Below are 25,897 nucleotides of genomic sequence, written 5' to 3'. Positions count from 1 at the left end.
CGTGCCAGGTTGTCCTCCAGGGCTCTGCAGGGATTAGGACGGCATTACTCCTGGCAGCGGCTGTAGGGGTAGCACACGAGGAGCTCCTGTAAGAGATGAAGAAGCGGCGAAAAATTGCTCGGGCTGTGTAAGGTGGAGCCAGGGTTTCCCCACCAGCCCCTGCCCCACGCTCCCGCCACCCGTCCAAGGCCGTGAACCCACCTCCCCAGCTCTTCCCCAACAGCATCCTCAACAAGGAGGCTGCTGGGAACCCTGGGACAATTTATAATTATATAACGTGTCGTATCATACAAATATTAACTTACATGTTACATTATAAGTATCGTATGGATACACTACAATAGATTATATTGTATGTTATGTTTCATATATGTAACGTTATGAATGCTATAGTCATATAACATGAGAGGCTACTGGGCGCCTGGGTGGCTCAGTTGGTTGAGTGTCCGACTCTTGATTTCGGCTCAGGATTTTGGCTCACGCCATGATATGGTTCGAGCCCCACACTGGGCTCTGCTCCAACAGTGTGGAACCGCCTTGGAATTATCTCTCTCTTTTCTTTCTGCCCCTCCCCTGCTCTCTTTCTCTATCTCTCAAAATAAATAAATAAACTTAAAAAAAAAACAAAAACGAAAACAAAGGGGCACCTGGGTGGCTCAGTCAGTTGAGCCTCTGACTTCGGTCCAAGTCATGATCTCGCAGTCCACGAGTTTGAGCCCCATGCCTGGCTCTGTGCCGATGGCTCAGAGCCTGGAGCCTGCTTCGGATTCTGTGTCTCCCTCTCTCTCTGCTCCTCCTCCACTCATGTTTTGTCTGTCTCTCTCAAAAATAAATAAACATTAGGGGCGCCTGGGTGGCGCAGTCGGTTAAGCGTCCGACTTCAGCCAGGTCACGATCTCGCGGTCCGTGAGTTCGAGCCCCGCGTCGGGCTCTGGGCTGATGGCTCAGAGCCTGGAGCCTGCTTCCGATTCTGTGTCTCCCTCTCTCTCTGCCCCTCCCCCGTTCATGCTCTGTCTCTCTCTGTCCCAAAAATAAATAAACGTTGAAAAAAAAAATTAAAAAAAAAATAAATAAACATTAAAATTTAAAAAAATAAATACATAAAAAATTATATTTAAAAAAAACCATGACAGGCTATTAATATAAATAATATTTATGTAATGACTACTATAATATATAATGATGCTATATGGCTATATAGTTACTTAATTGTATTTATTTAAAAAATATTTTTAATGTTTATTTTTGAGAATGAGAGACAGAGTGCAAGCAGGGGAGAGCCAGAAAGAGAGAGAGACACACAGAACACAAAACAGGCTCCAGGCTCTGAGCCGTCAGCACAGACAGCTCGCAGGGCTTGAACTCATGAACTGCGAGATCATGACCTGAGCCGAAGTTGGATGCTTAACCAACTGAGCCACCCAGGTGCCCCTATAATTGTATTTATAATATATAACTAAACATAGAAAATGTTAAGATAACATATCAACATATTAAATATCCATATTATTAATATAGTAACCAATTAACTATAATCATATACTATATATTATTGGTATATAAAATATTATATATGATATGTGTAATTATCTTTAAGTTGTAAATATAACATTTAGGAAATCAAACTCATGATGTTAGTACATTTGTATTCATAAATCAGCACATATTCCCTATTGTAATTTTTTTTTAAGATTTTATTTGTCGGGGCGCCTGGGTGGCGCAGTCGGTTAAGCCTCCGACTTCAGCCAGGTCACGATCTCGCGGTCCGGGTCACGATCTCGGGGTCCGTGAGTTCAAGCCCCGCGTCAGGCTCTGGGCTGACGGCTCAGAGCCTGAAGCCTGCTTCCGATTCTGTGTCTCCCTCTCTCTCTGCCCCTCCCCCGTTCATGCTCTGTCTCTCTCTGTCCCAAAAATAAATAAAAACGTTGAAAAAAAAATTAAAAAAAAAAAGATTTTATTTGTCAAGTAATCTCTACACCCAACATGGGGCTTGAACTCAAGACCTCAAGATCAAGAGTTTGCTGTACCAACTGAGCCAGCCAGGTGATCCTATTTCAAACATTTTTAAGTTTAAGAGACTTTGGCCTTTGAGAGGTAACAGACGAGCTTCAGCTATTCCTGTGAAACCAAAGAATGCACTCAAGCCACGATTTTCTTTCTTTCTTTCTTTTTTTTTAATGCTCATTTATTTTTGAGAGGGGAGGAGGGGCAGAGAGGTGGGGGGCAGGGGGACAGAGCACCCCAAGCAGGCTCTGCACTGACAGCAGAGAGCTCCAGGTGGGGCTCGAACTCACGAACCGTGAGATCATGACCTGAGCGGAAGTCAGACGCCCACCCGACTGCGCCTCCCAGGAGCCCCCTCCAGCTGTGACTGTGGAGTTGAAATACACACCTGGTCTTCCCAAGGTGCGAGGCCGGTCCTTGGGCCTGAGCGCTGGAGCCCTGCACGTGGGTCTTGGTTCTCTGTAGCATCAGCTGGTGCTGTTCTGGTTCCTACCAGCTTTTTCTAGTGCACAGTGATGACAGCGTTCCCTGAGAACACAGCCACTGTCCCTGCAACTCTCCCCGCCTCCTTCTGAGCCCTGGGGATGCGTGTCCCCACCGACCGTCTCCCGGAGCCCAGGGCGGCTCATCTGTCGGGCACCTCCAAAGCCCCCTGCCTGTCCCTGCTCCTGTCCCAGAGCCCCGTGTGTCACACCGTTTCCAGGCACTAGAATCTGTCCAGCCCGCTGGGGCTGCCCTAACAAAGCACCACAGACCAGACCGGTGGCCTGAAGCACACTGTGTACTGTCTCCAGGTTCTGGAGGCGGGGAGTCCAGGGTCAGCGGGTCTCGGGGTTGTCTCCTTCTGAGGACCGTGAGGGAGAATCTGTTCCCGGCTCTCTCCTCGGTTCACAGGCAGCTGAGGGCCTCTGTTTCTTCCCTCGGCGCCTGTCTGCATCCTCCCCTCCTTACAAGGACTCCAGTCATACTGGAGGAGAGTCCACCCCGATGACCTCGCTTTCACCTGGGTACCTCCGTACAGACCCTGAGATCCTGGGGGTCGGGATCCCAGCACAGGTGTCCAGACGTGGGATGCAGTTCAACCCACGACGCGTGTGCTCTAAGCTGCTGAGTTTTCTGGTCACTCTGTGGGTTTGTTGACATATGACTTCGGGGCTGCTAAGTAGCAGGTTTCCGGAGAGCACAAGGGGTCCCTCTTCACCACCCCGGAATGCACAACCATATCCAAACAGATTCCAAATCAAAGCTCTGAAATTTCCAAACCTTTAATCCCAAACCAGACCACAGCGAGGCCAGACCCAGCGATTTCCCCTCCCCCTCCCCTGTTTCCCCAAGGTTCAAATTAGTTGGAAGATGCCTCTCCCACAAGTGAATACATCCAGATCTGGGAAATGAATCAGTCCAAGTCCGTCCTAAGACCCCCTGACCTCATCCCCCCCACCCTACTCCCCAGTTACCCCATCAGGTCCCCCTGCAAGCCTTCCCTGGGGACCCTCGTTTGTAAAAGGCCTCTCTCCATCGTACCCCAAGTGTCCCAATTCGGCCACCGAGAAGAACATGTTCACAGAGGGAAAACATGAGGCAGGAGAGGGAGGTGTGTGCAAACAACGTGTGCCCCACAGCAGGCAGAACACAGTTTCTCCAGGACAAGGGGAAAGACTTTGAGGGATAAGAAGAAGAAAAGGAAGGAGTTAGAGAAGGCACAGTGCTGGCTCTAGGTGGCCCTGTGCCCCAGCTTGGGGCAGAGTGAGCCCCAGGGCCCCGGAGGCAAGGTGAGCAGGAGGAAGCAGCCACTGGCCAGCAGGAGGACCAGGCTGGCCCCCATCCCACAGCCCAGGGACCAGGAGTATTCGTAGGCCAGGGCTGGGGCTGGGGGAGGCTCAGGGCTGACTCTTTGCAGCAGGGCTTGGACAGAATGCCGGAACACCTCCAGGCTGACCAGGAGCAGTAGGCCTGTGGGGAGAGGACAGGCATGGCGCTCAGGCCCCCGGGGACCCCGACCTGGGTCTGAGCGTCTCCCCAGCACACCCCATCTCATGCTCGTTCAAACAGGAAGCCTGGGGGGCCCTCAGCACCACCCCACCTAATTCCTTCGACAGCTACTTACTAAACACCAACCCTATAGCACGAGTCTGGAAGCTGGAGATAAAGAAGGAACACAACACAGACAGATGCAGAAGGGAGAGTGGTGGTCGCCAGAGGCCGAGGGGCTGGGGGAACGGGATGGGGGGTGGGGGCTGCTGTTTGATGGGGACAGAGTTGTGCTTGGGGAAACACGGAAGTGAAAAGGCTCTGGAGATGGATGGTGAACGTGCTTAGTGCCACAGAACTGAGCACAAAATAGTTGAAATGGTAAATTTTATCTTATGTGTGTTTTAGCGCTTTAAAAAAGAAAAATGTGGGGGCGCCTGGGTGGCTCGGTCGCGTGGCCGACTTGGGCTCAGGTCATGATCTCACGGTTCGTGGGTTCAAGCCCTGTGTCCGGCTCTGTGCTGACAGCTCGGAGCCTGGAGCTGCTTCAGATTCTGTGTCTCCCTCTCTCTTTCTGCCCCTTCCTTGCTCACGCTCTGTCTCTCTCTCTCAAAAATAAATAAACATTTAAAAAATTTAAAAAAAAGGAAAAAGCAGGGGTGCCTGGGTGGCTTAATTGCTTGAGCATCCAACTCTTGATTTCAGCTCAGGTCATGATTCCAGCGTCGTGGGATCGAGCCCTGTGTCAGGCTCCAAGCTGAGTGTGGAGCCTGCTTAAGATTCTCTCTCTCTCTCCACCCCTCACTCCTGCTCACTCTCTCTCTCTCTCTCTCTCTCTCAAAAAAAATCAAAGTCCAAAATCAAAAACACGAAAATCAATTAAAGACTACATTAAAAAATTGTTTGAAAAAATAAAAGGGGCACCTGGCTGGTTTGGTGGGTAGAGAATGTGACTCTTGATCTCTGGGTCATGAGTTCAAGCCTCATGTTGGGCATGGAGTTTACTTTTAAAAAAGTAAGGCTTTTGGAAAGAGCGATAGTAAAATCTGGAATAGTTGAACTCACCATGGAAGCACAGAACAAAAGGTGGTTGCCAAGGGCTGGCGGGGGAGGGGAAAGGGGAAGATGTGGGACAAAGGTACAGAACTCAATTACGCAAGACAAACGAGTTGTGGGGATTTCATGTGCAGCAGGGTGACTATAGTTAGCAATACCGTATCACACATGTTACAAGACAAGAGCCTCGGTGTTCTCACCACACACACCAAGGTGGCCACGTGAGGTGATGCATGTTGTTAACTAGTTTAACTGTGGTGATCACTTCATGACGTGCATGTATATCAAAACCCCAAGTTGTACACCTTAAAGATCTACAATTTCTACTCACCATTCATACCCCAATAAAGCTCATCAACCATACCCCAATAAAGATGGTGAATCACGAAACAAAAGGAAAGGCAGTCAAGTTAAGTTGCAATGAAATTTGATTTAAAAAAAAAAAACATGACACAAAAACAGACTCTCAGATCAATGGAACAGAATAGAGAACCCAGAAATGGACCCACAAACGTATGGCCAACTAATCTTTGACAAAGCAGGAAAGAATATCCAATGGAATAGAGACAGTCTCTTCAGCAAGTGGTGCTGGGAAAATCGGACAGCGACATGCAGAAGAATGAACAGGGACCACTTTCTTACACCATACACAAAAATAAACTCAAAATGGATGAAAGACCTAAATGTAAGACAGGAAGCCATCAAAATCCTCCGGAGAAAGGAGGCTAAAACCTCTTTGATCTTGGCCGCAGCAACTTCTTACTCAACATGTGTCTGGACGCAAGGGAAACAAAAGCAAAAAGGAATTATTGGGACCTCATCAAAATAAAAAGCTTCTGCACAGCGAAGGAAACAATCAGCAAAACTGAAAGGCAACCGACAGCATGGGAGAAGATATTTGCAAATGACATATTAGATAAAGGGTTAGTATCCAAAATCTATAGAGAACTTATCAAAGTCCACACCCAAAAAACAAATAATCCAGGGAAGAAATGGCAAAAGACATGAATAGACACTTCTCCAAAGAAGACATCCAGATGGCCAACCGACACATGAAAAAACGCTCAACGTCACTCATCATCAGGGAAATACAGATCAAAACCACAATGAGATACCACCTTGTACCTGTCAGAATGGCTAACATTAACAACTCAGGCAACAACAGATGTTGGCGAGGATGCAGAAAAAGAGGATCTCTGTTGCACTGGTGGGAATGCAAACTGGTGCAGGCACTCTGGAAAACAGTACGGAGGTTCCTCAAAAAATTAAAAATATAACTACCCTATGACCCAGCAATTGCACTACTAGGCATTTATCCAAGGGATACAGGTGTGCTGTTTCGAAGGGACACATGCACCCCCATGTTTATAGCAGCACTATCAACAATAGCCAAAGTATGGAAAGAGCCCAAATGTCCATTGATGGATGAATGGATAAAGAAGATGTGGTATACACACACACACACACACACACACACACACACACACACAATGGATTATTACTGGGCAATCAAAAATAATGAAATCTTGCTATTTGCAACTATGTGGATGGAACTGGAGGGTATTATGCTAAGTGAAATTAGTCAGAGAAAGACAAATATACGACTTCACTCATATGAGGACTTTAAGACACAGAACATAGGAACATAAAGGAAGTGAAACAAAAATAATATAAAAACAGGGAGGGGGACAAAACATAAGAGACTCTTAAATATAGAGAACAGAGGGTTACTGGAGGGGGTGTGTGGGGGGAGATGGCTAAGTGGGTAAGGGGCATTAAGGAATCTACTCCAGAAATCATCATTGCACTATATGCTAACTTGGATGTAAATTAAAAACAACAACAACAACAACAACAAGAAAAGAAGAAAGTACAAGACAGAGACCCTAACCTCATGGAGTTTGTATTTTAGATGGAGGGGACAGGCGGTAAACAAATAAACCAAGTCTTGCCCTCAAATGCCTGCAGGAGGCAATGAGAAAGCAGAAGTCAACAAAGCAGGTGAGTGCGGTGGCTGGTGGGGGTGGGGGGAGACAAAGAGTCCAAAACTCAGCTTCAGCCAACTGCAACCCTTCAGAAATGGGGACTTAAATTGCCAGATCTTCTGAGTTTTTAAGATTAGCTGGAATTTTTTAAATGATTACTATTTTTTTATGGGAATTTGCCCAACCTTGAAACATTGGCTCAGAGAAACGTTATGCCCTGCCCGCCAAAGTCCATTTATGGGTCATCGCTGGCCACAGGCTGCCAGGTTGTAACGTCCAAAGTAAACACATGAGAAGACGAGATAATTTCAGAGAGTGATGTGTGCCGGGAAAGATAGAACAGGGTGATGGGAAGGCGAGTGACATCCAGGAGCAGAGCACAGACTTTGAGATGATGTCACCAGGAAAAGCCATTTGAGCTAAGACTTGGAGGATGAACAGAAGCCAGGTTCTGGAGGAAGCACAAAACTAAGTGATGGCCGGTGCAAGAGGAAGGAATGGCTTGTGCAAAGGCCCGGTGGTAGAATGAGTACAGTGTGTCTGGGGGAGAGAAAGAAGGTCAGTGTGGCTGGAGAAAAGACAGTGGGGAGGGGAGAGTGGTGGGGAATAGACGTGCAGAGGTGGGCAGGGGTCAGATCTTGTAGGACCATCTGATGGCCCACGAGTCATGGGTCCTAGCTACCCCCTCTCTCAGACCCTCGACTCTTCTTCCCCCCCACTCCCTGGTACTTCGTTCCCCCCATGGTTTTTGTTTTTGTTTTTAATGTTTATTTATCATTGAGAGACAGAGAGAGACAGAGCATGAGCAAGGGAGGGGCAGAGAGGAGGAGACACAGAATCCGAAGCAGGCTCCAGGCTCTGAGCTGTCAGCACAGAGCCCGACGCAGGGCTTGAACTCACAAACCGCGAGATCATGACCTGAGCCAAAGTCAGACGCTCAACTGACTGAACCACCCAGGCGCCCCCCCCCCGCCATGGTTTTTCAACGTTTATTTATTTTTGGGACAGAGAGAGACAGAGCATGAGCGGGCGAGGGGCAGAGAGAGAGGGAGACACAGAATCGGAAACAGGCTCCAGGCTCTGAGCCATCAGCCCAGAGCCCGACGCGGGGCTCGAACTCACGGACCGCGAGATCGTGACCTGGCTGAAGTCGGACGCTCAACTGACTGAGCCACCCAGGCGCCCCCCCCCCCGCCATGGTTTTTAATCGAGGTCCTGGAGAATGCAGCCAGGAGTCTGGGATCTGTGGGTCAGTAGCTCCCCTCTGAGGCCTCCTGGGCCCCACGCAGCTCAGCTTAGGGACCCAGAGGTGGAAGAATATTCAGACAAGACACTCTCCAGTCCCCTTGATTCCTCTGCAAATTCATGCCTCATTGATTCATTCAACACATCTTAATTGAGCCCCCATTATAAAATATATAAACAAGGCTAACAGGGGTACCTGGGTGGCTCAGTCAGTTGAGCGTCTGACTTCGGCTCAGGTCAGGATCTCGCAGTCTGTGAGTTCAAGCATCCTGTCGGGCTCTGTGCTGACAGCTCAGAGCCTGGAGCCTGCTTCGGATTCTGTGTCTCCCTCTCTCTCTGCCCCTCCCCCGCTCACACTCTGTTTCTCTCTGTCTTTCAAAAATAGATAAATATCAAAAAAAAAAAAAAAAGACTAACAAAGGCCTTGTCCTCTTGGAGCTCCATCCCAGAAGGAGAATTAGACACTAATAGGGCAAATGTATTGCTGTGGACTGAATTGTGCCTCCAAAAGTTCAGGTGTTGAAGTCCTGACCCCCTAGTTTCTTGAAATGTGACTATATTTGAAGATAGAATTTTTTTAAGTTTTTTTTTGTTTTGTTTTGAGAGAGAGTGTGAGGGGGGAGGGGCAGAGAGAACAGGAGACAGAGAATCCCAAGCAGGCTCCCACATTCACAGATGCAGGGGGCTCTAACTCAGGAACTGTGAGATCACAACCTGAGCCCAAACCAAGAGTTGTCGGCCACTTAACCAACTGCCACCCGGGCGCCCCGAAGACAGAGTGTTTAAAGCAATAATTAAACAGACATGAGGCCACTAGGGTCTTAATCCAATATGGAGGGCAATATGGTGGTGTCCCCACAAGAAGAGGAGAGGAGAACACAGATACACAGATTGAGGACACGGGGAGAAGACAGCCGTCTACAAGCCAAGGAGAGGCCTCGGGGGAGACCGACTCTGCCCATGTCTGGGTCTCAGACCTCCATGAAAAGAATCTAACCAAACACTCTCTCATCTCATCTCTTCCCACTAGACCTCATGAGGTATGTATTATTATCCCCACTTTACAGAGGGGAAGATTAAAGCCTGGAGAGGTGGAGCTCAGGTTTGATTAAAGCCAGGTCTACTCCATAGCTTCTTCTCTTAGACACGTCTCTGTACTTCCTCCCCGACCAAGCCTGACATGCCTTGTATGACCTAGAAGGGCCTACGTGATCTGGCCCCTGCCTCCTTGTTTGTGCTCATCTCCCCAGCTCTTCCCACCCTAAAATAGTGGGGAGTACAACGTCTTTCAGTCTGTATGTTTTATTGTAGAGAGAGAGGGCCGGGGAGGGGCTGAGAGAGAAGAGAGTGAATCTGAAACAGGCTCTATGCTTGGCACGGAGCCAGATGCGGGGCTTGATCCCACAACTCTGGGATCATGACCTGAGCTGAAACCAAGAGTCAGTCACTCAACCGACTGAGCCACCCAGGCGCCCCTCTTTCAGTCTACAAATGCACCAAATTCTTTCAAACCTGGAGACCTTTATGCTGCTTGGAATAATTTTCTGCTTACCCTTCTCTGAGTACTGCCTTACACATCCCTACTATTGCTATTACTATCACTATTACTATTTATTACTATTACTATTTATTACTATCACTATTACTATTACTATTTATTACTATTACTATTACTATTTATTACCATTACTATTTATTACTATCACTATTACTATTTATTACTATTACTATTTATTACTATTACTATTACTATTTATTACTATCACTATTACTATCACTATTTATTGCTATTACTGTTACTCTTTATTACCATTACTATTTATTACTATCACTATTACTATTTATTACTATTACTATTACTATTACTCTTTATTACTATTACTATTACTCTTTATTACCATTACTATTTATTACTATTGCTATTACTATTTATTACTATCACTATTACTATTACTATTTATTACTATTACTGTTACTCTTTGTTACCATTACTATTTACTACTATTGCTATTGCTATTGCTATTACTATTACTATTACTATTACTATTACTATTACTATTACTATTACTATTACTATCACTGCTATTGCACTTCTGAGAAGCCCTCCTTAAGCACTGCGACTCAAGTCTATATCAGATCTCCCTGTTACAGATTTTCCTCCACACTCTTTCATTTTCATTTGTAGCATTTATCACAGCTGGTAATTATTAGCATATATTAATTTATATTAGTATTGTCTATTTGTCCCATGGCTATCTCCCTCACTATCATAAATCCATGAGAGCAGGAAACTTGTCTGTCTTGTATCTCTAAAACATGAACAATACCTGATGTATATATTTCATGGAGAGAATCAATATAATCTGAACATGTCCCTTTATTTAAGGAGATCTTGAAAATTCAATCTGTCCAGGGCCTGATACCAAATATAGCCAATACTTACAGCATCAAATCCACCCCCTCGCTCTCACTTGCTTGTACAGTTTGCAGAAAAATTTCATGCCTGAGACTTCCATAAAACACTTTTATATCCTCACTTTCATGGCACCCCCTGGAATAACACGAGTATGAGTTCAATAACCAAATTCCTACCATGCTATAAATTCTACAAAAACAGGGATCATCTTAATATTATTCATCATTCTATCCCCAGTGGTATCAAGCACAGCATTGAGCACCTACTGGATATATATAAAAAATACTTGTTGAATGATTGGATGGATGAATAGAGGGAAAACAGGTAAAAGAGAAAGGAGAATGGAAAAGGAAGAAGGGAATGGGAGGAAATTAATGAATTAATGGATGGATGGATGGACGGACGGACGGATGGATAGATGGGATGAATGGATGGATGGACGGACGGATGGATAGATGGAATGAAAGGATGGATGGATGGACAGACGGGGATAGATGGGATGAATGGATGGATAGATGGATACTTGACAAATGGATACTTGGATGACTGACTTCATGGATATGTGGGAACTTGAGCTCAGAGATAAAAGATTTTCCCAAGATCACACAACTTGTCAGAAGTTAGACGCCAACCTAGATGTTTGGATTCCCTGTTGATTTCCTGGTCCATCTTTGACCCCAGTGTCCTCCTCACTCTCCTTCCTCCAGCCACACTGGCTTTCTTTCAAGACCTTAAATTCACCAAACTCTGTCTAGCTTGGTTACTCAGGGAGGCCCTCACTAACTCTCTGCTTTAAATCAGGTGCTCTCATTATGCACTCTCATAGAAATCTACCTTTCTTTTTCTTGTATAGCACCTAGAAGTTTGTAATTGTGGGATGATTTGTGTTATTTCGGTGTCCTTAACCAGTAATCTCCCTAAGGGAAGGCACCTTTTGTCCTGTACATTCTGATAATATTACATATACAAAAACGTACAAAAGTGTGTAATATGTCTGTGTGTGTATCAATGAATAAAATGAATAAATGAAAGAAAGGAAAGGAGATGATTGAATTTTTCCCTTTATTTAGGAAGATCTCTAAGGCAACAAAATAATAAAAATTGATCATTATTATTGTCCATTCATATGTTCATGTTCGTGAAGACTTATCATTTCTCCCTTATCTTGTACTAGAGTGTACCCCACTTGTTAGTTAAGGTTACCATGTACATTTGTGAAAGATTTTGCCTGCTTTATGCTCTGACCTTCATTCTGTTCCTCAAACTTGTCAAATCACTATTCTATCACCATCACCACCATCAGTACACCATCAACTCTACCGTTACCACCATTTTAACTATCATCCTCATCACCACCGTCACCACCAACATCACCAACATCATCCCTACCATCACCACCATCATTGTCACCACCACCACCACAATAGACAACATCATCAATATAGTCACCACTACTGTCACCACCACACTTTGGATGAGTCCTCTTCACCCTTCAATTACCAGCTTAAATACCACTTTCTCTGAGTTTCTCTGATACACCCTCACTGCAGTGTCTACCCCTAATACGCTTTATCATAACTTTCATCACAATTATAGTTGCGTTATTATATGTGTAATTACTGGCTACTGTCTATCTCTGCTAGGCTCTGTGAGGGGCAGACTGTATCTGTCTTGTTAGTCATATATACCCAGCCCTTAGCACAGTGCATGGAACATAGTAAGTGCTCAGTAAATTCACAGAGGATGAACAAATGAAGCTTATATAATTAGTGACCTTTCTATCTACCTTAGCAAACATCTGATCCAATGAGCACTACATTGACAAGATGTAGAATTTTTTTTTTGACCATCAGCTCCAAGAATGCAACATTCATTGAAGACCTAAGTTCCAAAGCTAAAAGAGTATTTGAAGACTTTCCAATTCCCAGCCAATAATAGCACTTAGAACTCTCACATTGAGCCTACTACAGTCCTGGTGCTTCCCAGCATGCAACAGTGCTTGGAGATGTCCTCTAACCTCCCAGCAAGCAACAGTGCCTGGAGATGGCCTCCAACTTCCCAGCATGCAACAGCAATTGAAGACCTCTGGGTTCAAATTGGAGACCCCTCTGGGGACAGCAGGGCTTAGAATTTTCCATTCTTTGAGACCTCTATAGCCCTTAAGCTTCCTCTAATCCCCATGGTACAACTGTGTTTGTGGACTCTACCTCCAAGCAGGCAACAATTCTCGGAAACCCTTGGTCCAAATTTAAAATAGTGTTTGGAGACCCTTTAATCTCTAGGCAACAATAAAGCTTGGAATTCTTCCATTTTTTAAACATTTTTTTAACATTTATTTATTTTTGAGACAGAGAGAGACAGAGCATGAACAGGGGAGGGGCAGAGAGAGAGAGGGAGACACAGAATCGGAAGCAGGCTCCAGGCTCTGAGCCATCAGCCCAGAGCCTGATGTGGGGCTCGAACTCACAGACCGCGAGATCGTGACCTGAGCCGAAGTCGGACGCTTAACCGACTGAGCCACCCAGGCGCCCCAGAATTCTTCCATTTTTGAGACTACTACAGCCAGTGGGTTTCCCTCAGCTCTCAGCATGCAACAGTGCCCTGGAGATTCAAACTCCCAGCATGCAACAGTGCTTGGACACTCTACCTCCCTGCATACAACATTACCTAGAGTTCCAAACTCCCACCATGCAACAGTGCTTGGACACCCTACCTCCTAGCATGCAAGAGCTCTTGGAGATCCAACCTCCCAGCATGCAATTCCCTCAGTCTCCAGGCTCCCAGCCCTCACCTGAGAGGCCAAAGCAGATGGCTCCAACTCGGAGTAGGAACTCTGCACCTTTGCTGAGCACCATGATGATACAGAGGCACCCCAGGGCCATGAGTGCCAAGCCTACCACTGCTATCACGGCAGCTGCCAGATTCACCTCTGCAAGGAGAGTAAAGGGAAGAAGTAGAGAACATGGGAGGGAGGAAGTGGGAAGGACTCCCCTATAGAGACCCAAAACCAGGAAGATGGAAGATTCAGAACTAGAGAATTTTCAAGTACATCATTCAGTCCAATATTTTACTTACACTGTTGAAGGAACTAAGACACAGAGAGGCTCAGTGATTTGCCTGAGGCCACAAAGCAAAGAGGAGACATGGTCAGGATTAGAAAGAAATGGGAACTACCAATTATTCCTTGGGATCTGGTCACTGTTTGTTTACAGGTGAGGAAACTGAGGCAGTGAGCATGTGGGTGACAACAGAGAAGGTAGCTTGTTACAGTGAAATGATCCAAGTCTGAGTTCTGTACAGCCACTGCCTTGCTGGAAGGTTATAATAATGTCACCAAACTTCTCTGAACCCCAGTTTCGTCCTCTAGAAAATCAGGATCGAAATCCCTATTTGACTGGGCTGTTGTGCGGATTAGAATTAGTTTATAAAAAGTGCCCAGTGCAGTGCTTAGCACACAGGAGCTGTGCTATACACGTGCACTGTGATTATTCACTATCCCAGAGAAGCACAGTGGCTTGCCCAAACTCACTTAGCACAAAGACAAGACAGAAAGGAGCAGGGAGGATGGGAACCACTGTTGACTGAGGGCCTACTATGTGCCAGGCATCACACTGTACGTTTCAGCTGTATCATCTCATTAAACCCTTACAGAGGCTGGATAGGAGTCATGACATGACCACAATCTCTTTACTGGTGTGGCTGGACACTGAGGTACTGGGGTGACAGAGAGGCTGTGGTTATAGCAGAAAAGGTAAAACCTGTGCTGACAGCAGAGAACCTGCTGCAGGGCTCAAACTCGTGAACTGTGAGATCATGACCTGAGACAAAACCACAAGTCAGACGCTTAAACGACTGAGCCACCCAGGCTCCCAAGAAAGGGTATAGCCTTTTTTTCTTTTAATGCTTACTTGTTTTTGAAGGAGAGAGAGGGAGAGACAGAGCACGAGTGGGGGCAGGGCAGAAAGAGAGGGAGACACAGAATCCGAAGCAGACTCCAGGCTCCGAGCTGTCAGCACAGAGCCTGATGCAGGGCTCAATCCTACAACCCTGGGATCGTGACCTGAGCCGAAATCAAGAGTTGGACGCTCAACCGACTGAGCCACCCAGGTGCCCCAAATTGAAACGAAATTTTAAAAACTTAGTCTCTGCATCACACCAGCCACATGCGCCCAGCAGCCACATGGGGCCAGTGGCTACCACATCGGTCAGCACAGGTCAGAGTATTTCCATCTCACGGAAGATTCTACAGGAGAGCATTGCTTTGGAGTCAGGATTATTTGGGATTGATTCTGCCTCTGCCTCTGCCCCTTCTGGAAAAAGTAAATGTAACCATTTTCTGGACTACCGTTTTTTCATCCACAAGATGAAGCCACCGCCCTGCAGGGTCATGGCAAGGACTGGAGTTCTTATCAATGAAATGCTCGGCACTCTGCTTAGCATGTGGCAGGTGGACATCTTTAAGAAAGTCCCAGAAAGGGGCTGTGACTGCCCCAAAGTCACACAGCTCATGACAAAGGTGGAGCTGGGGTAGGAGCATCAGAGGCACAGGGCTCTGGAGAACCTCTTTCCCCCAAAGATGGGACCTCCCCTATCCCCTCCTGCCACCCCAGGGCAAAGCATAGAGGAAGACCATGCTATCAGGAACTCTTCCGGCATGGTCCGCGTACCCCTCCCGCCACCCCACCACCCCACCACAGGGTGGTTCTCACCTTTCTTTGTAGTTCTCTGGAAGATGTGTGCATTTTCCCCCGTGGTAAAGAATTTAAAATAGGTGCAGTTTGCTTCTGTGGGAGCAGGAGAGAAAAAGAAAGGTGATGATACAGACATTGCTGGCGTAAGCTCAGGGCTGGGCATTTAACAGAGCTCACAGCAGCCTAAAAATAGGATATCAGCATCCCTGATACACACAGGAGAGAATGATGCTCGGAGAAACAAAACCCGCCTGCCATCATCCGGCTATACAGGAGCTGGGATTCCAGTCTGGAGCCTAGAGGTCCAGGTCTGTGGCCTTGTGAAGGCTGTTGACCTCTCCGCAGCCTCTGAATCTTTCTCTATAAAATGAGATAATAGGGGGCGCCTGGGTGGCGCAGTCGGTTGAGCGTCCGACTTCGGCTCAGGTCACGATCTCACGGTCCGTGAGTTTGAGCCCCGCGTCAGGCTCTGTGCTGACCGCTCAGAGCCTGGAGCCTGTTTCGGATTCTGTGTCTCCCTCTCTCTCTGCCCCTCCCCCGTTCATGCTCTGTCTCTCTCTGTCTCAAAAATGAATAAACGTTAAAGAAAAAATTTTAAATGAGATAATAGTCTCTTTCCTGGCTTCATCAGATGGGCTTGTTGAGGGGTCAAGTGGGGTTAGAAACGGATGATCACTTTATTCAACAAAGGACACCAAGATAGAGGGAACAGAAGGCTAATAGACTCAGAGGAGATTCTCATCCCAGGGACGGTTCCTAACTAGAACACACAAAGAACACCTGGAGACCAGCAAGAAAAGAGAGGAAACCCAATTGATAAATGGGCAAAGGACAAGAATAGTCAATTCACAGAAGAAGAAGTCTGAATGACTCACAAGTATATGAAGAGATGCTTCACCTCACCAGGGATCACAGAAATGCAACTTAAATCAGCAGGGAGAGGGCACTTTAGATCAATTAGATTGGCAAATATTAAAAGGATAATATCAAGCACTGGAAGAATAAGAGGAAACAGCTGGGGACCAGAAACTGGCACTAATGTCTTTCTGGAAAGCACTCTGACATCCTTTATGAAACGAGGTACGTTTATACCGTACACCCAACAATTTCGTTTCTGGGTCTACATCCAGAACATATGTGTGGATGATTGTAGCAGCATTGTTTGTAAGAACAGGGAGTCGGAATCAACCTAAGTGTCCATCTCAGGGGGATCAAGAAAATGGGGCAGATGCCCTCTGTGCAAATCTCTGCAGCATGCAGTAGCCATGAACTACAAGAGCAGAAAGCAAAGTGGGGAGATCCGAGAAATAGCGTTGAGCAAATAGATCGATAAATAAGTAAATCACAAACGGGGACGATCCACAGCGCAATATCATTTATGTAAATTAAAACACATACAGATGTAAAATACAGATGTAAAATACAGATGTATACATACAGATGTAAAATAACACTGTATAGTTTCCAACTTAAAATATATACTGATGGATACATATCAAACATGTTAAAGAGATAGAAAGAAATTGGGGGGGGGAATAATACTGTAAAATAAAGCAAGAGAAGGCTGGCGATGATTTTGTGATGTAAATGAAAGAGTAAAGTTTGCCCATCTTTGAGGTCCCCGATAAACCTAAACTTAAAAAAAAAAAAAAAAGGCTGGGGCGCTCTCTAAACTGCATTTGAGGGGCGCCTGGGTGGTTCAGTTGGTTAAGCGTCCGACTCCGGCTCAGGTCATGATCTCGGGGTTCGTGAGTTCAAGCCCCGCGTCGGGCTCTGTGCTGACAGCTCAGAGCCTGGAGCCCGTTTCAGATTCTGTGTCTCCCTCTCTCTCTCTGACCCTCCCCCGTTCATGCTCTGCCTCTCTCTGTCTCAAAAATAAATAAATGTTAAAAAAATTTAAAAAAATATATAGGGGCGCCTGGGTGGCTCAGTCGGTTAAGCGTCCGACTTCGGCTCAGGTCATGATCTCCCAGTCTGTGAGTTTGAGCCCCGCGTCAGGCTCTGTGCTGACAGCTCGGAGCCTGGAGCCCATTTCAGATTCTGTGTCTCCCTCTCTCTCTGCCCCTCCCCTGTTCATACTCTGTCTCTCTCTGTCTCAAAAATAAATAGACGTTAAAAAATATATATATATAAACTGCATTTGAAAGCTGGAACTTCCCACGAAATTCCTCTAGTCCCATGTTCTCATGCTACGGACGGGGAAACTAAGGCACAGGAAGGGGGAGGAAGAGAGGTAGACAATGAGAGGGTACAAGAAGACGAGCCAGGCGGGCTAGAGAAGCAGAAAGGAACCTTCCAGTTCAAAGAAAGATGTAGAGGAACAAGAAATAAAGTCCTGAGTCAGGTGAGGCAGTGGGACACTGCACCTGCCCTCTGAGGGAAGGAGAAGGGCAGGACGTGTTCTATCAGGAGCAGTGGGACGGGAGTCCTTACCCCGCAACATCAGCAATCCTGCAGCAACAAGGAGGAAAGGATACCTCTTGCAGCAGGGCTGAGGATGCTATTGATAGCAGTCAGTGGGGGACACATGGTCTTCATCCATGAGGGAAGCGTGAAGTCCCATCTAGAGAGTAAGAAGGTGTGGTCCATCTTTCTGAGAGAGCGTGGGGTGTCTGGCCTCCCATCATGGCTACCGGTGATTTAGGACATCTTGTCTCAGACTCCAGATGGCATATCCCATTTGGAAAAGAGTGGGGTGGGTCACACACACCCTCCCCCCACTTGTAGCCAAGGGAATTAAGGGTGCCCTTTGATGGACAGGGCAATGTGTGGGATATTTCTGAGATAACAGAAGTTGTGAACTTTTGGACAGTCCCCTCTGGAGGGTCAGGACTGTGGGATGATGAGACGGTCCTGTGAGGAGGCTGAAGTCCTTTCTGACCAACAGGGGGACATCAAAGGATATGAGGAGTCCTGCCTTATGGAGTGGGGTTGGGGGGGCATCCCTTATAGGGCAGCGAGGACCTTTGGGGCATCTTTATGGACTCCTGGGATGCGATATAGTGCAATTGTGAAGAACAGGGACAACCAGGTTCAAATCCCATATGACTAGCCTGGTGCATAGATGGAACCACTTCCATTCCTTACTCCTCATGTTTGGTTTCTCTAAAATGAGGATGATGGTAACTATTCATAAGGTTGCTAGGAGGATATGAGGATTAACGAGTTAATGCACATGACGTACTTCAAACAGAGCCTGGGTGCTACGTAAGCATCGAAGCATATTACATAAGCATATTATTACCAGGGCACCCCATTTTGCAAAAGTTTGGGAACTTCCTGCTTGAGGCTGTGAGGGGCAAAAAATTAGCCCATCTGCAGAAGTGAGGTGTTGAATCTGGACGCTGAGTGCGTGGGTACCTCACATGATGAGGGGTGGGGGTATCCCACTCTGCTATCAAGGATTTGGGATGTCCTATTTTGGACCCTATGGGTGGAAGATAGCATGTGTGGATAAGTGAGGGGGGAAATCCCATTGGAGCCCAGAGGGATAGGAGATCTTCTGTGGGAGGCACTGAGGTTATAGGACACTGTTTGGAGATCTCACATGGGTGATCAAGCCTGGGACACCCTACATGGACCGTGAGGGGTGTCAGATAGTTTCCTTGGGTCAGTACGTGTGGTGCAAGAGCCCATTCCCGTTCCCAGGGGGTATAGGATGTCCCAATGGTGCACGTAAACGGCATGGCATGTCCTGTCCGGGAGAGCGAGGGGTATGGGATAGCTGTGTGGCATTGCCACGGATGAAAGGCCATTCTGCGGGACGGTGAGGGGTGTGGGGTGTCTGGAAGAGAAAATAAAAAGGGCTGGAGGGTCAGGTCTGGGCATCTGCAGGTGACAGGACCAGGAAATGGAAAAGCACATCTCCCAGAAGCACAAGGTCTCCCGGGGCGGGGGGGGGGGGGGGGGGGGAGGGTGTTGGGGGGTGTTCGGTGAGAGCTGTGTTTGGCAGTATCGGCCGTGGGGGTCCGGCACAGATTTCATTTTGGGGTTGGCATTAAGGTGATCTGTCTCCCCGGGGCCCACGGGATAGGAGTGCGGCCTGTCTCCAATGTGGGAAAAGCAAGCTGACCCCGGGAGCCCAAACTCTCTCTCTCTCTCTAGGGGCACAGGCTGGTCTAAGGGTTTGGGCGAGTTTTAGGGTACAGGCTAGTCTGGGGGTACAGGATGTAGCTGCGGACAGGCTGCTGGGGAGGGGGGTGGACAGGATGGCCGGTACACAGACTAGTCTGCAAGTACAGACTTTCTCTCCCACCCCCCCAGCCCCCAACTACCGCCCCCCCCCCCAGCACACACAGTTGGTGCCTGGAGCAAAGGTTACTCGGGGAGCACAGGTTGGTGTAGGCTTGGGCTGCTCTCTCCTTGGGGCTCGGGTTTCCCTGACTCCGCCCACTCTCGCTGTCTCCGGGAACAATCCCCGGCCGGGGGCGTGGCCTCTCACCTCCGGGCAGCTCCGCGGGGCCACAGGTGTCTCTGCCCGCGGGCACGTCCGCCTGCCACAGTCGCTTGGTGCACATCTTCCAGAGCCCCAGGTGGACAGCGTCGCACACCGCGCTGCCATTGGCCTTGTAGGTGTTGAGCTCCACCCAGAACTCGGTGCCCACGGCCAGCACGGCCAGCGTGGCGCCCACCGCGCTCAGCAGGAGTCCCAGCTTGATCTTTCCCTCCCGCTCCGGCGTCAGCCGGGACTGGTGCTGCCCGAGAGCCCGCCGCCGGCCTGCCGCCTCCCGCCGCCGCCGGTCCTCCTCTTGCATGAAAAAGTTGGACCACATCATCATCCTCGGGGCCGTAGCCGAGCAGGTGCAAAGGAGGCAGAGTCCCGAGGGTGGCCCGGGGCCGGGGAGGGGGGGGCGGTTGGAACAAGTGGGGTGCTGAAGGAAGTGAGGGGCTCACTTTCCACTGGATTCTGAGAAAGGAAGATCGGGATCTTCCCCTGGAATCTCCAGTGGGGGAGAGGAGGTCGCCTCTGGAGCTTGGAAGAGAACAAAATAGATCTTCTGGCCCAGGAACCCTCTAAGTTCAGGGGAGGCCCCAGGGAGCCCACAGAAACTCGGGGAGGAGGGTGGGACCAAGAAGAAAAGCAAGGTATCCCCAAGGCCCAGAGCTAGAAGCTGGGTATCCAGGAGGGGCGCCTGAGGGCCCGGGAGAAAGGAGAACTGAGTACTAGCTGAGCCTCTGAGGGGCTGCTCTGGGTCCCCACTGGGAGGAATCTCCAGGAAACTGGGTGTCCTGGGGGACGGGCTCTGAGCACCCCACTAAGGCTCAGAGACTGGGGTACCCAGGGAGGGTTGCCGAGGCCCTCTATGTATTGGAGAGGAGATGCCTCCTGGTTTCTCTGGGGCTCAGGTCTGGGGAGGGAGAAGTTGGGTCCCCACTGGGGTTCAGAACAGGTCAGAACTCCTTCTGGGTCTCAGAAAGGCAGTAGGACGCTCCTCCCCAACATTCACAGAAGGGGTCTGTAGAGTGCCGGCTGGGCTTCAGAGAAGGGGCGGGCGACCTGCTGGAAACCAGGAGAAGGGAGTGGGTGTCTCCCCGGCCATTCGGGGAAGAGAGGTCAGAGAAAGTCTCCCTGGGTCTCAGAGAGGGGACTGCTGGCTCAGAGACATAATGGGGTCCGGAGAAGGGGGCTGGGGGACGCCCCCGGGGCTCAGGAGGGGGACCTGGGGTCCCAATCCGGGTCAGGAGGAGGGGCTGTGGTCCCCCGCAGCGGCTCAGGAAACAGGGACGCAATCCCCCCCACCCCCCGGGGTTCAAAGGACCACGGGGACCCGGAAGGGACTCGGCGTCCCTTCGGGATCACTCGGCTCCCCCTCCCCCGGGCTCCCAGGGCCGGCGGGGCCAGGACCGCTCCAGGCTCAGCTCCAGGCCCGCCGCCCCCCTCAGGCCTCCCGCCCCGGGCTCCCGGGCAGGGCCCCGTCTCGCTCTCCTGCCTCCGCGCCGCGCCGGCCCCAGCTCCGCGCCGCCTCCCAGCCGGCCTGTCCTGCACGCCACCGCCTGCTCGGCCCGGACGCGCCGCTGCGCTCGCTCCGGCCTCGGCCCCAGCCACCCACCCCCTCGCCCTCCCGGGCTATTTCAGGCTCGACCCGTAAATAACACCCGCACCTGTCGCCCAGCGCCTGTTGCCATAGGGACCCCGGGTATTTTAAGGGGACGCGGGGGGAGGCGGGAGGCTGTCCCGGGAGGAGGGCCTAGGGGCGGGGTCCTGACCCGGCTGGAGCCTGGGGGGACTTTTACCCCCTTGAGGGGCAAGCGTCTGAGCCGCGGGTCCCATCTCCAGGGTGGCCGGAGAGGGAGCGGGCCTGGCTGGGAATCTTAATTGCTGGGTCTGAGGGAGGAGGGGCCGGGGGGCTGGACTCCTGGGCCTGAGGGAGGAGGGGCTGGAGGCCAGGACTCCTGGGTCTGAGGGAAGAGGAGTTGGGCGCAGGACTCCTGGGTCCGAGGGAGGAGGGGCTGGAGGCCTGGACTCCTGGGTCTGAGAGAGGTGGGGGCGGGGGGGGGGGCGCCAGGACTCCAGGATCTGAGGGAAGAGGGGCTGGGGGTCAGGACTCCTGGGTCTGAGGGAGGAGAAGCTGGGGGTCAGGACTGCTGGGTCTGAGGGAGGAGACGCTGGGGGCCAGGACACCTGGGCCTGAAGGAGGATGGGGCTGGGGGCCAGGACTCCGAGGTCTGAGGGAGGAGCCTGAACCCCTGGGGCAGAAGGCTGGGGCCCAGCTCCCTGGATCTTGATGGATAGAGCTGATTCTGGTGCTGGTTGTCTTCAACTCCCCAGAGGCGAAAAGGGCTGGGTGTCAGAGGCACTGGAACCAGAGCCACAGTCCTCATCATTGAGTTTATTAGACAGGGCACCCCCGGGGGACCTTCCATGCAGTTTCAGGTCCCCCAGGGGCCAGGACGGGGACAGCCATGTGGAATGGCAGCAGGGCCTGATCTTCACCCCATCACCCCCTCCCTCAGCCCTTCTGCGCACAGGCCAGGTGGGACCCACCTTTCACCAACTCCTTGGTCCGTGGCTGGTTGCTCTGGTGCACCCTGGCCCTATCTGTCCACCCTGCTCTGGACGCTCACAGCGCCCTGTGCTGCTTGTATTGGAGCATGAGTCACTCTGGTGTGATTGTGTGTGTGTCTGTGTCTGGCTCTCCCACCAGGCTGGGGCAGGGGCGGGGTACAGGAGGAACTCAGCTCCGTGTCCTCAAGACCGCCCAGCCCAGGGCTGGGTGCACAGAGGCCTCAGATGTGCATTAGGTGATTGGATGAGTGGATGGACAGATGCAGGGAGGAATGGATGGATGCAGGGATGGATGGAGGGACAGAGGGATGGATGGAGGGAGGGAGGGAGGGAGGGATGGAAGGATGCAAGGAAGGGTGGATGGATGGAAGGATGGAGGGAGGGAGGGAGGGATGGAGGAGGGCAGGATGATGGAAGGGTGGATGGAGGGAGGGATGGATGGATGGAAGGGTGGATGGATGGAGGGAGCAATGGATGGATGGATAGAAGGGTAGATGCATGGAAGGATGGAGGGAGGGAGGGAGGAAGGGTGGATGGATGGAAGGATGGAAGGAGGGAGGGAGGGATGGAAGGGTGGATGGATGCAGGGATGGATGGATGGATGAAGTGAGATGGTGACACACAGGCATGTCCTCCCAAGCTGTGCCCCATCAGGGAACAACTCCCTCTGCCTTCTCATTGGCCTGGCCACCTGTCTCCTGACCTGCAACTCGGAGATTACGCTGCCTGGCACCTGGAAGGCCCAGAAGTCCTTAACTGAGTTCCACCTGCTGCTTCCTTCCCCTCACTGGGTTTCCCCTGGGCCTTGACAGGGCCGAGAGGGGAACCAGAGCATTCTGAGCAGACACAGCCGGTGAGGCATGTCTGTCTGTCCTGCCTGAATCCATCTTCCCCTCCTGGCCCACCTCCCACCATCCTGCATCTTGCGTGCTCTAAGTTTATTTCAGAGTGTATTTTTCTGTTTTCCATCCCCTTGCCCTCTTTTCCCAGAAAGGGTATGAACTTTCTTTGGTATAAAAGCTCTTATTATTTTCATGCCAAGAAGATGGGCTTCTCCCCGCCCCACACACACTGCCACCAAGCAGAGCTCCGGTCCCTACCAGTGCTCTGAGATGACCTCTTACCAGGTCAGACCTAGCAGTCCCCTTCTTGGCTCAGTTCTCAGCACGTCTGGCCACTTCCTCCTGGCCTCCGCCTACCTTATCGTCACCCCTTGTGGCTCCCTTTGCTATATCCTCTTCTTCCCTGATGCAGATGTCCCTGAGTCACTAGCCAGGGTCACTTCTCTGTCCACCTTCTCCCCCTGGGTCACCTCATCCAGCCCCATGGCTTTCAATATCTCCTATATGCTGACGTTTCCAAAACTTATATTTCTAGCCATGGCCTCTCCCCCAGGCTTGCATATCCAACTGGTTACCGGATACCCAGACTTGGGTTTCTGGCAGGCATCTCCAACTTGACAGGTCCAAAGAAGGACGCTTGGTCCCTACCACCCAAATTCTGATTCCTTGCCCCCGGGGGAGGGGGGGGCCCTTCTAGGCAACAAACCACAGCATCATGTAATCTGCGCAAGCCCAATTAAGAGTTCCTCTTTCTGGGGCGCCTGGGTGACTCAGTCAGTTAAGCGTCCACTCTTGGGTTCAGCTCAGGTCATGATGTCACGGCTCGTGAGTTCGAGCCCCTCACTGAGCTCTGCGCTGACAGTGCGGAGCTGCTTGGGATTCTCTCTCTTTCTCTCTCTCTCTGCCCCTCCCCTGCTTGCTCTATGTCTCAAAATAAACTTAAAAAAAAAAAAGAGTCCCTCTTTCTGTCAGTCTGACTTCTCATTCCTTCTTCGTCCTGCTACATTCGCATCCCTCCCCACCACTGTGGGCTCTACCTGCAAAATCCGGGCCCCATTCCTCCGTTTCTCTCTGTCCTCACTGACGCCACTTCGGTCCAGGCCATCGTCAGCCTCAGCTGGACAAGGACAACGGTCCCTAACTCCTTGTTTCCACGTTTCATTCCTAAATCTATTCTCAGCACAACCATGCCGTTCTGTTCTGTTGTTGTTGTTGTTGTTGTTAAAAATAAAAGTATGATGTCATGCATGTGCTCAAAACCCTCTGAAGGCCTCCCGTGAAGTGTAGAATAAATGCAGATTTCTTCGCTGGACTACTAGACCCTACATGCTGGGCGCCCAGCCTGCGCTCTGACCTCACCCGGATTTGCTCAACCCTGTTAATCTGCCTGCCGGGGGGGGGGGGAGGGGGGCTCCTCCCAAACCTGTACCCCCCCACCTCAGCTTCTGTGCTGCCTTTGGTGGCCCAAATGCTTGTCCCGTCCCGTATCTGTCCAAACGTAGGGCTCCCCAGGGGAGCCGGACCTTGAGTGCCCACCAGCACATTCCTTAGGCCTAGCCTGGGTCTAGAACAGGTTGGTGCTCAATAAATACTTCTTGAATCCTGAAGACAAAACCAAAGACATGGGTCATTCCCGTCCTGTCCGCTGCGCAAGCTTCCAAGTCTCCACGCTTCCTTCCGGGCATGTCTCTGGATACTTCTCTGTAGATCCACCTCCCCATCTCTGTGTGGTTTTGTGTGTCTGAGACATCTCTCCTCTCCAGGTCACCCTCAGTGTCAACTTTCCCTCATCCTTCCTTCCCCCGCCCCCTCCCCCACTTCTCTCTCCTCCCCCCCTTCTGCCCATCTTCCACCTCTTTCTCGCTCTAGGTTTGGCCTTTGGACCTAGACTCCACTGCGCCCTAACCAGGCCTTCCTCCTCCCACCAAACTCTCTTTTGACTCCACCTCTCCCTGCCCTTCTCTCCATGCATCTTCCCTACACTCAGTTCTCCTCTGACTCTTGCTAACTTGTATTCCTTTCCCCACACTCTCCACCCTCTCTCCCTGGAACTGTCCCCAGGGAGTTCCTCCCTGGCCCTCTGCCCTCCAGGCTCTTCCTCTTTCTAGTCTACCCACTACCCACAAGGCCATCCTCTGCCCTCCAGGCTCCCCCTCTTTCTAGTCTACCCACTACCCACAAGGCGCCTGAGGGGAACTCCCAACACCCAGCCTGATTCTGTCCCTCCTTTGCTCTGCCCCTTTCTGCTGCCTCACTTCGTCATCGTCATCAGGACAGAGGCTGCCCCTGCGCACCACCAATTACCACCCCCTCCCCATTTGTGTCCGCGTCTGGCTTCCCACAAGACTGGGGGAGGGGCCTTAGAGGGCAGGGCAGGGTCTGAAGCATCTCCAACCCCCAGCATCGTCCTGCACAGGGCCTGCCACACAGGAGACCTTGGGAGATATTCACGGAGCAAAGGAAGGGACATCCACTAAGCGCCAAGTGCCTCCTGCATCGTCCACAGCCTTCAAATGCATCCCCCTGCACCCCCACAGCCCGTGCTCGGCTCACCGGCCACATCCCATAGCACCAGCCTCCTGCTCACCCCTTTCCCGAGTGGCGCCTTCTCACACCCACGTCCAGTCCTGCCCTTCTGCTGCTCAAAGCTGTCCCCCGTCTCCCCACTACCCTCAGAATAA

The 25,897-nt window shown here is 50.4% G+C and overlaps 1 protein-coding gene across 1 annotated transcript; it reads right to left on the bottom strand.

Annotated features, from left to right (window-relative positions):
- Positions 1-3,141: 3,141 nt before the first annotated feature.
- On the bottom strand, positions 3,142-21,187 carry CACNG6 (calcium voltage-gated channel auxiliary subunit gamma 6). Its single transcript, XM_030298374.1, has 4 exons — positions 19,810-21,187; positions 15,387-15,461; positions 13,469-13,606; positions 3,142-3,957 (listed from the first exon to the last, which is right to left on the bottom strand). Exons 1-4 carry the CDS (start codon positions 20,144-20,146, stop codon positions 3,719-3,721), a joined length of 789 nt encoding a protein of 262 aa, XP_030154234.1. The 5' UTR covers positions 20,147-21,187; the 3' UTR covers positions 3,142-3,718.
- Between the last annotated feature and the right edge of the window lie 4,710 nt (positions 21,188-25,897).

Source organism: Lynx canadensis, chromosome E2, assembly GCF_007474595.2.
Source record: "Lynx canadensis isolate LIC74 chromosome E2, mLynCan4.pri.v2, whole genome shotgun sequence".
In the NCBI taxonomy this organism is placed as follows: domain Eukaryota; kingdom Metazoa; phylum Chordata; class Mammalia; order Carnivora; family Felidae; genus Lynx; species Lynx canadensis.
Note: the sequence above shows the minus strand (reverse complement) of the source record. Positions and strands in the feature narration are given on the sequence as shown.

What these genes read in the sequence shown, in the direction of transcription:
- CACNG6 (XM_030298374.1), bottom strand. Translation starts at nt 20,146, where the DNA reads ATGATGATGTGGTCCAACTTTTTCATGCAAGAGGAGGACCGGCGGCGG. An exon ending in CCAGAGAACTACAAAGAAAG is followed by an intron (nt 13,607 to 15,386) that starts GTGAGAACCACC and finishes CTCTCCTTGCAG; the next exon opens with AGGTGAATCTGGCAGCTGCC. An exon ending in CATCTGCTTTGGCCTCTCAG is followed by an intron (nt 3,958 to 13,468) that starts GTGAGGGCTGGG and finishes CTCTCCCCACAG; the next exon opens with GCCTACTGCTCCTGGTCAGC.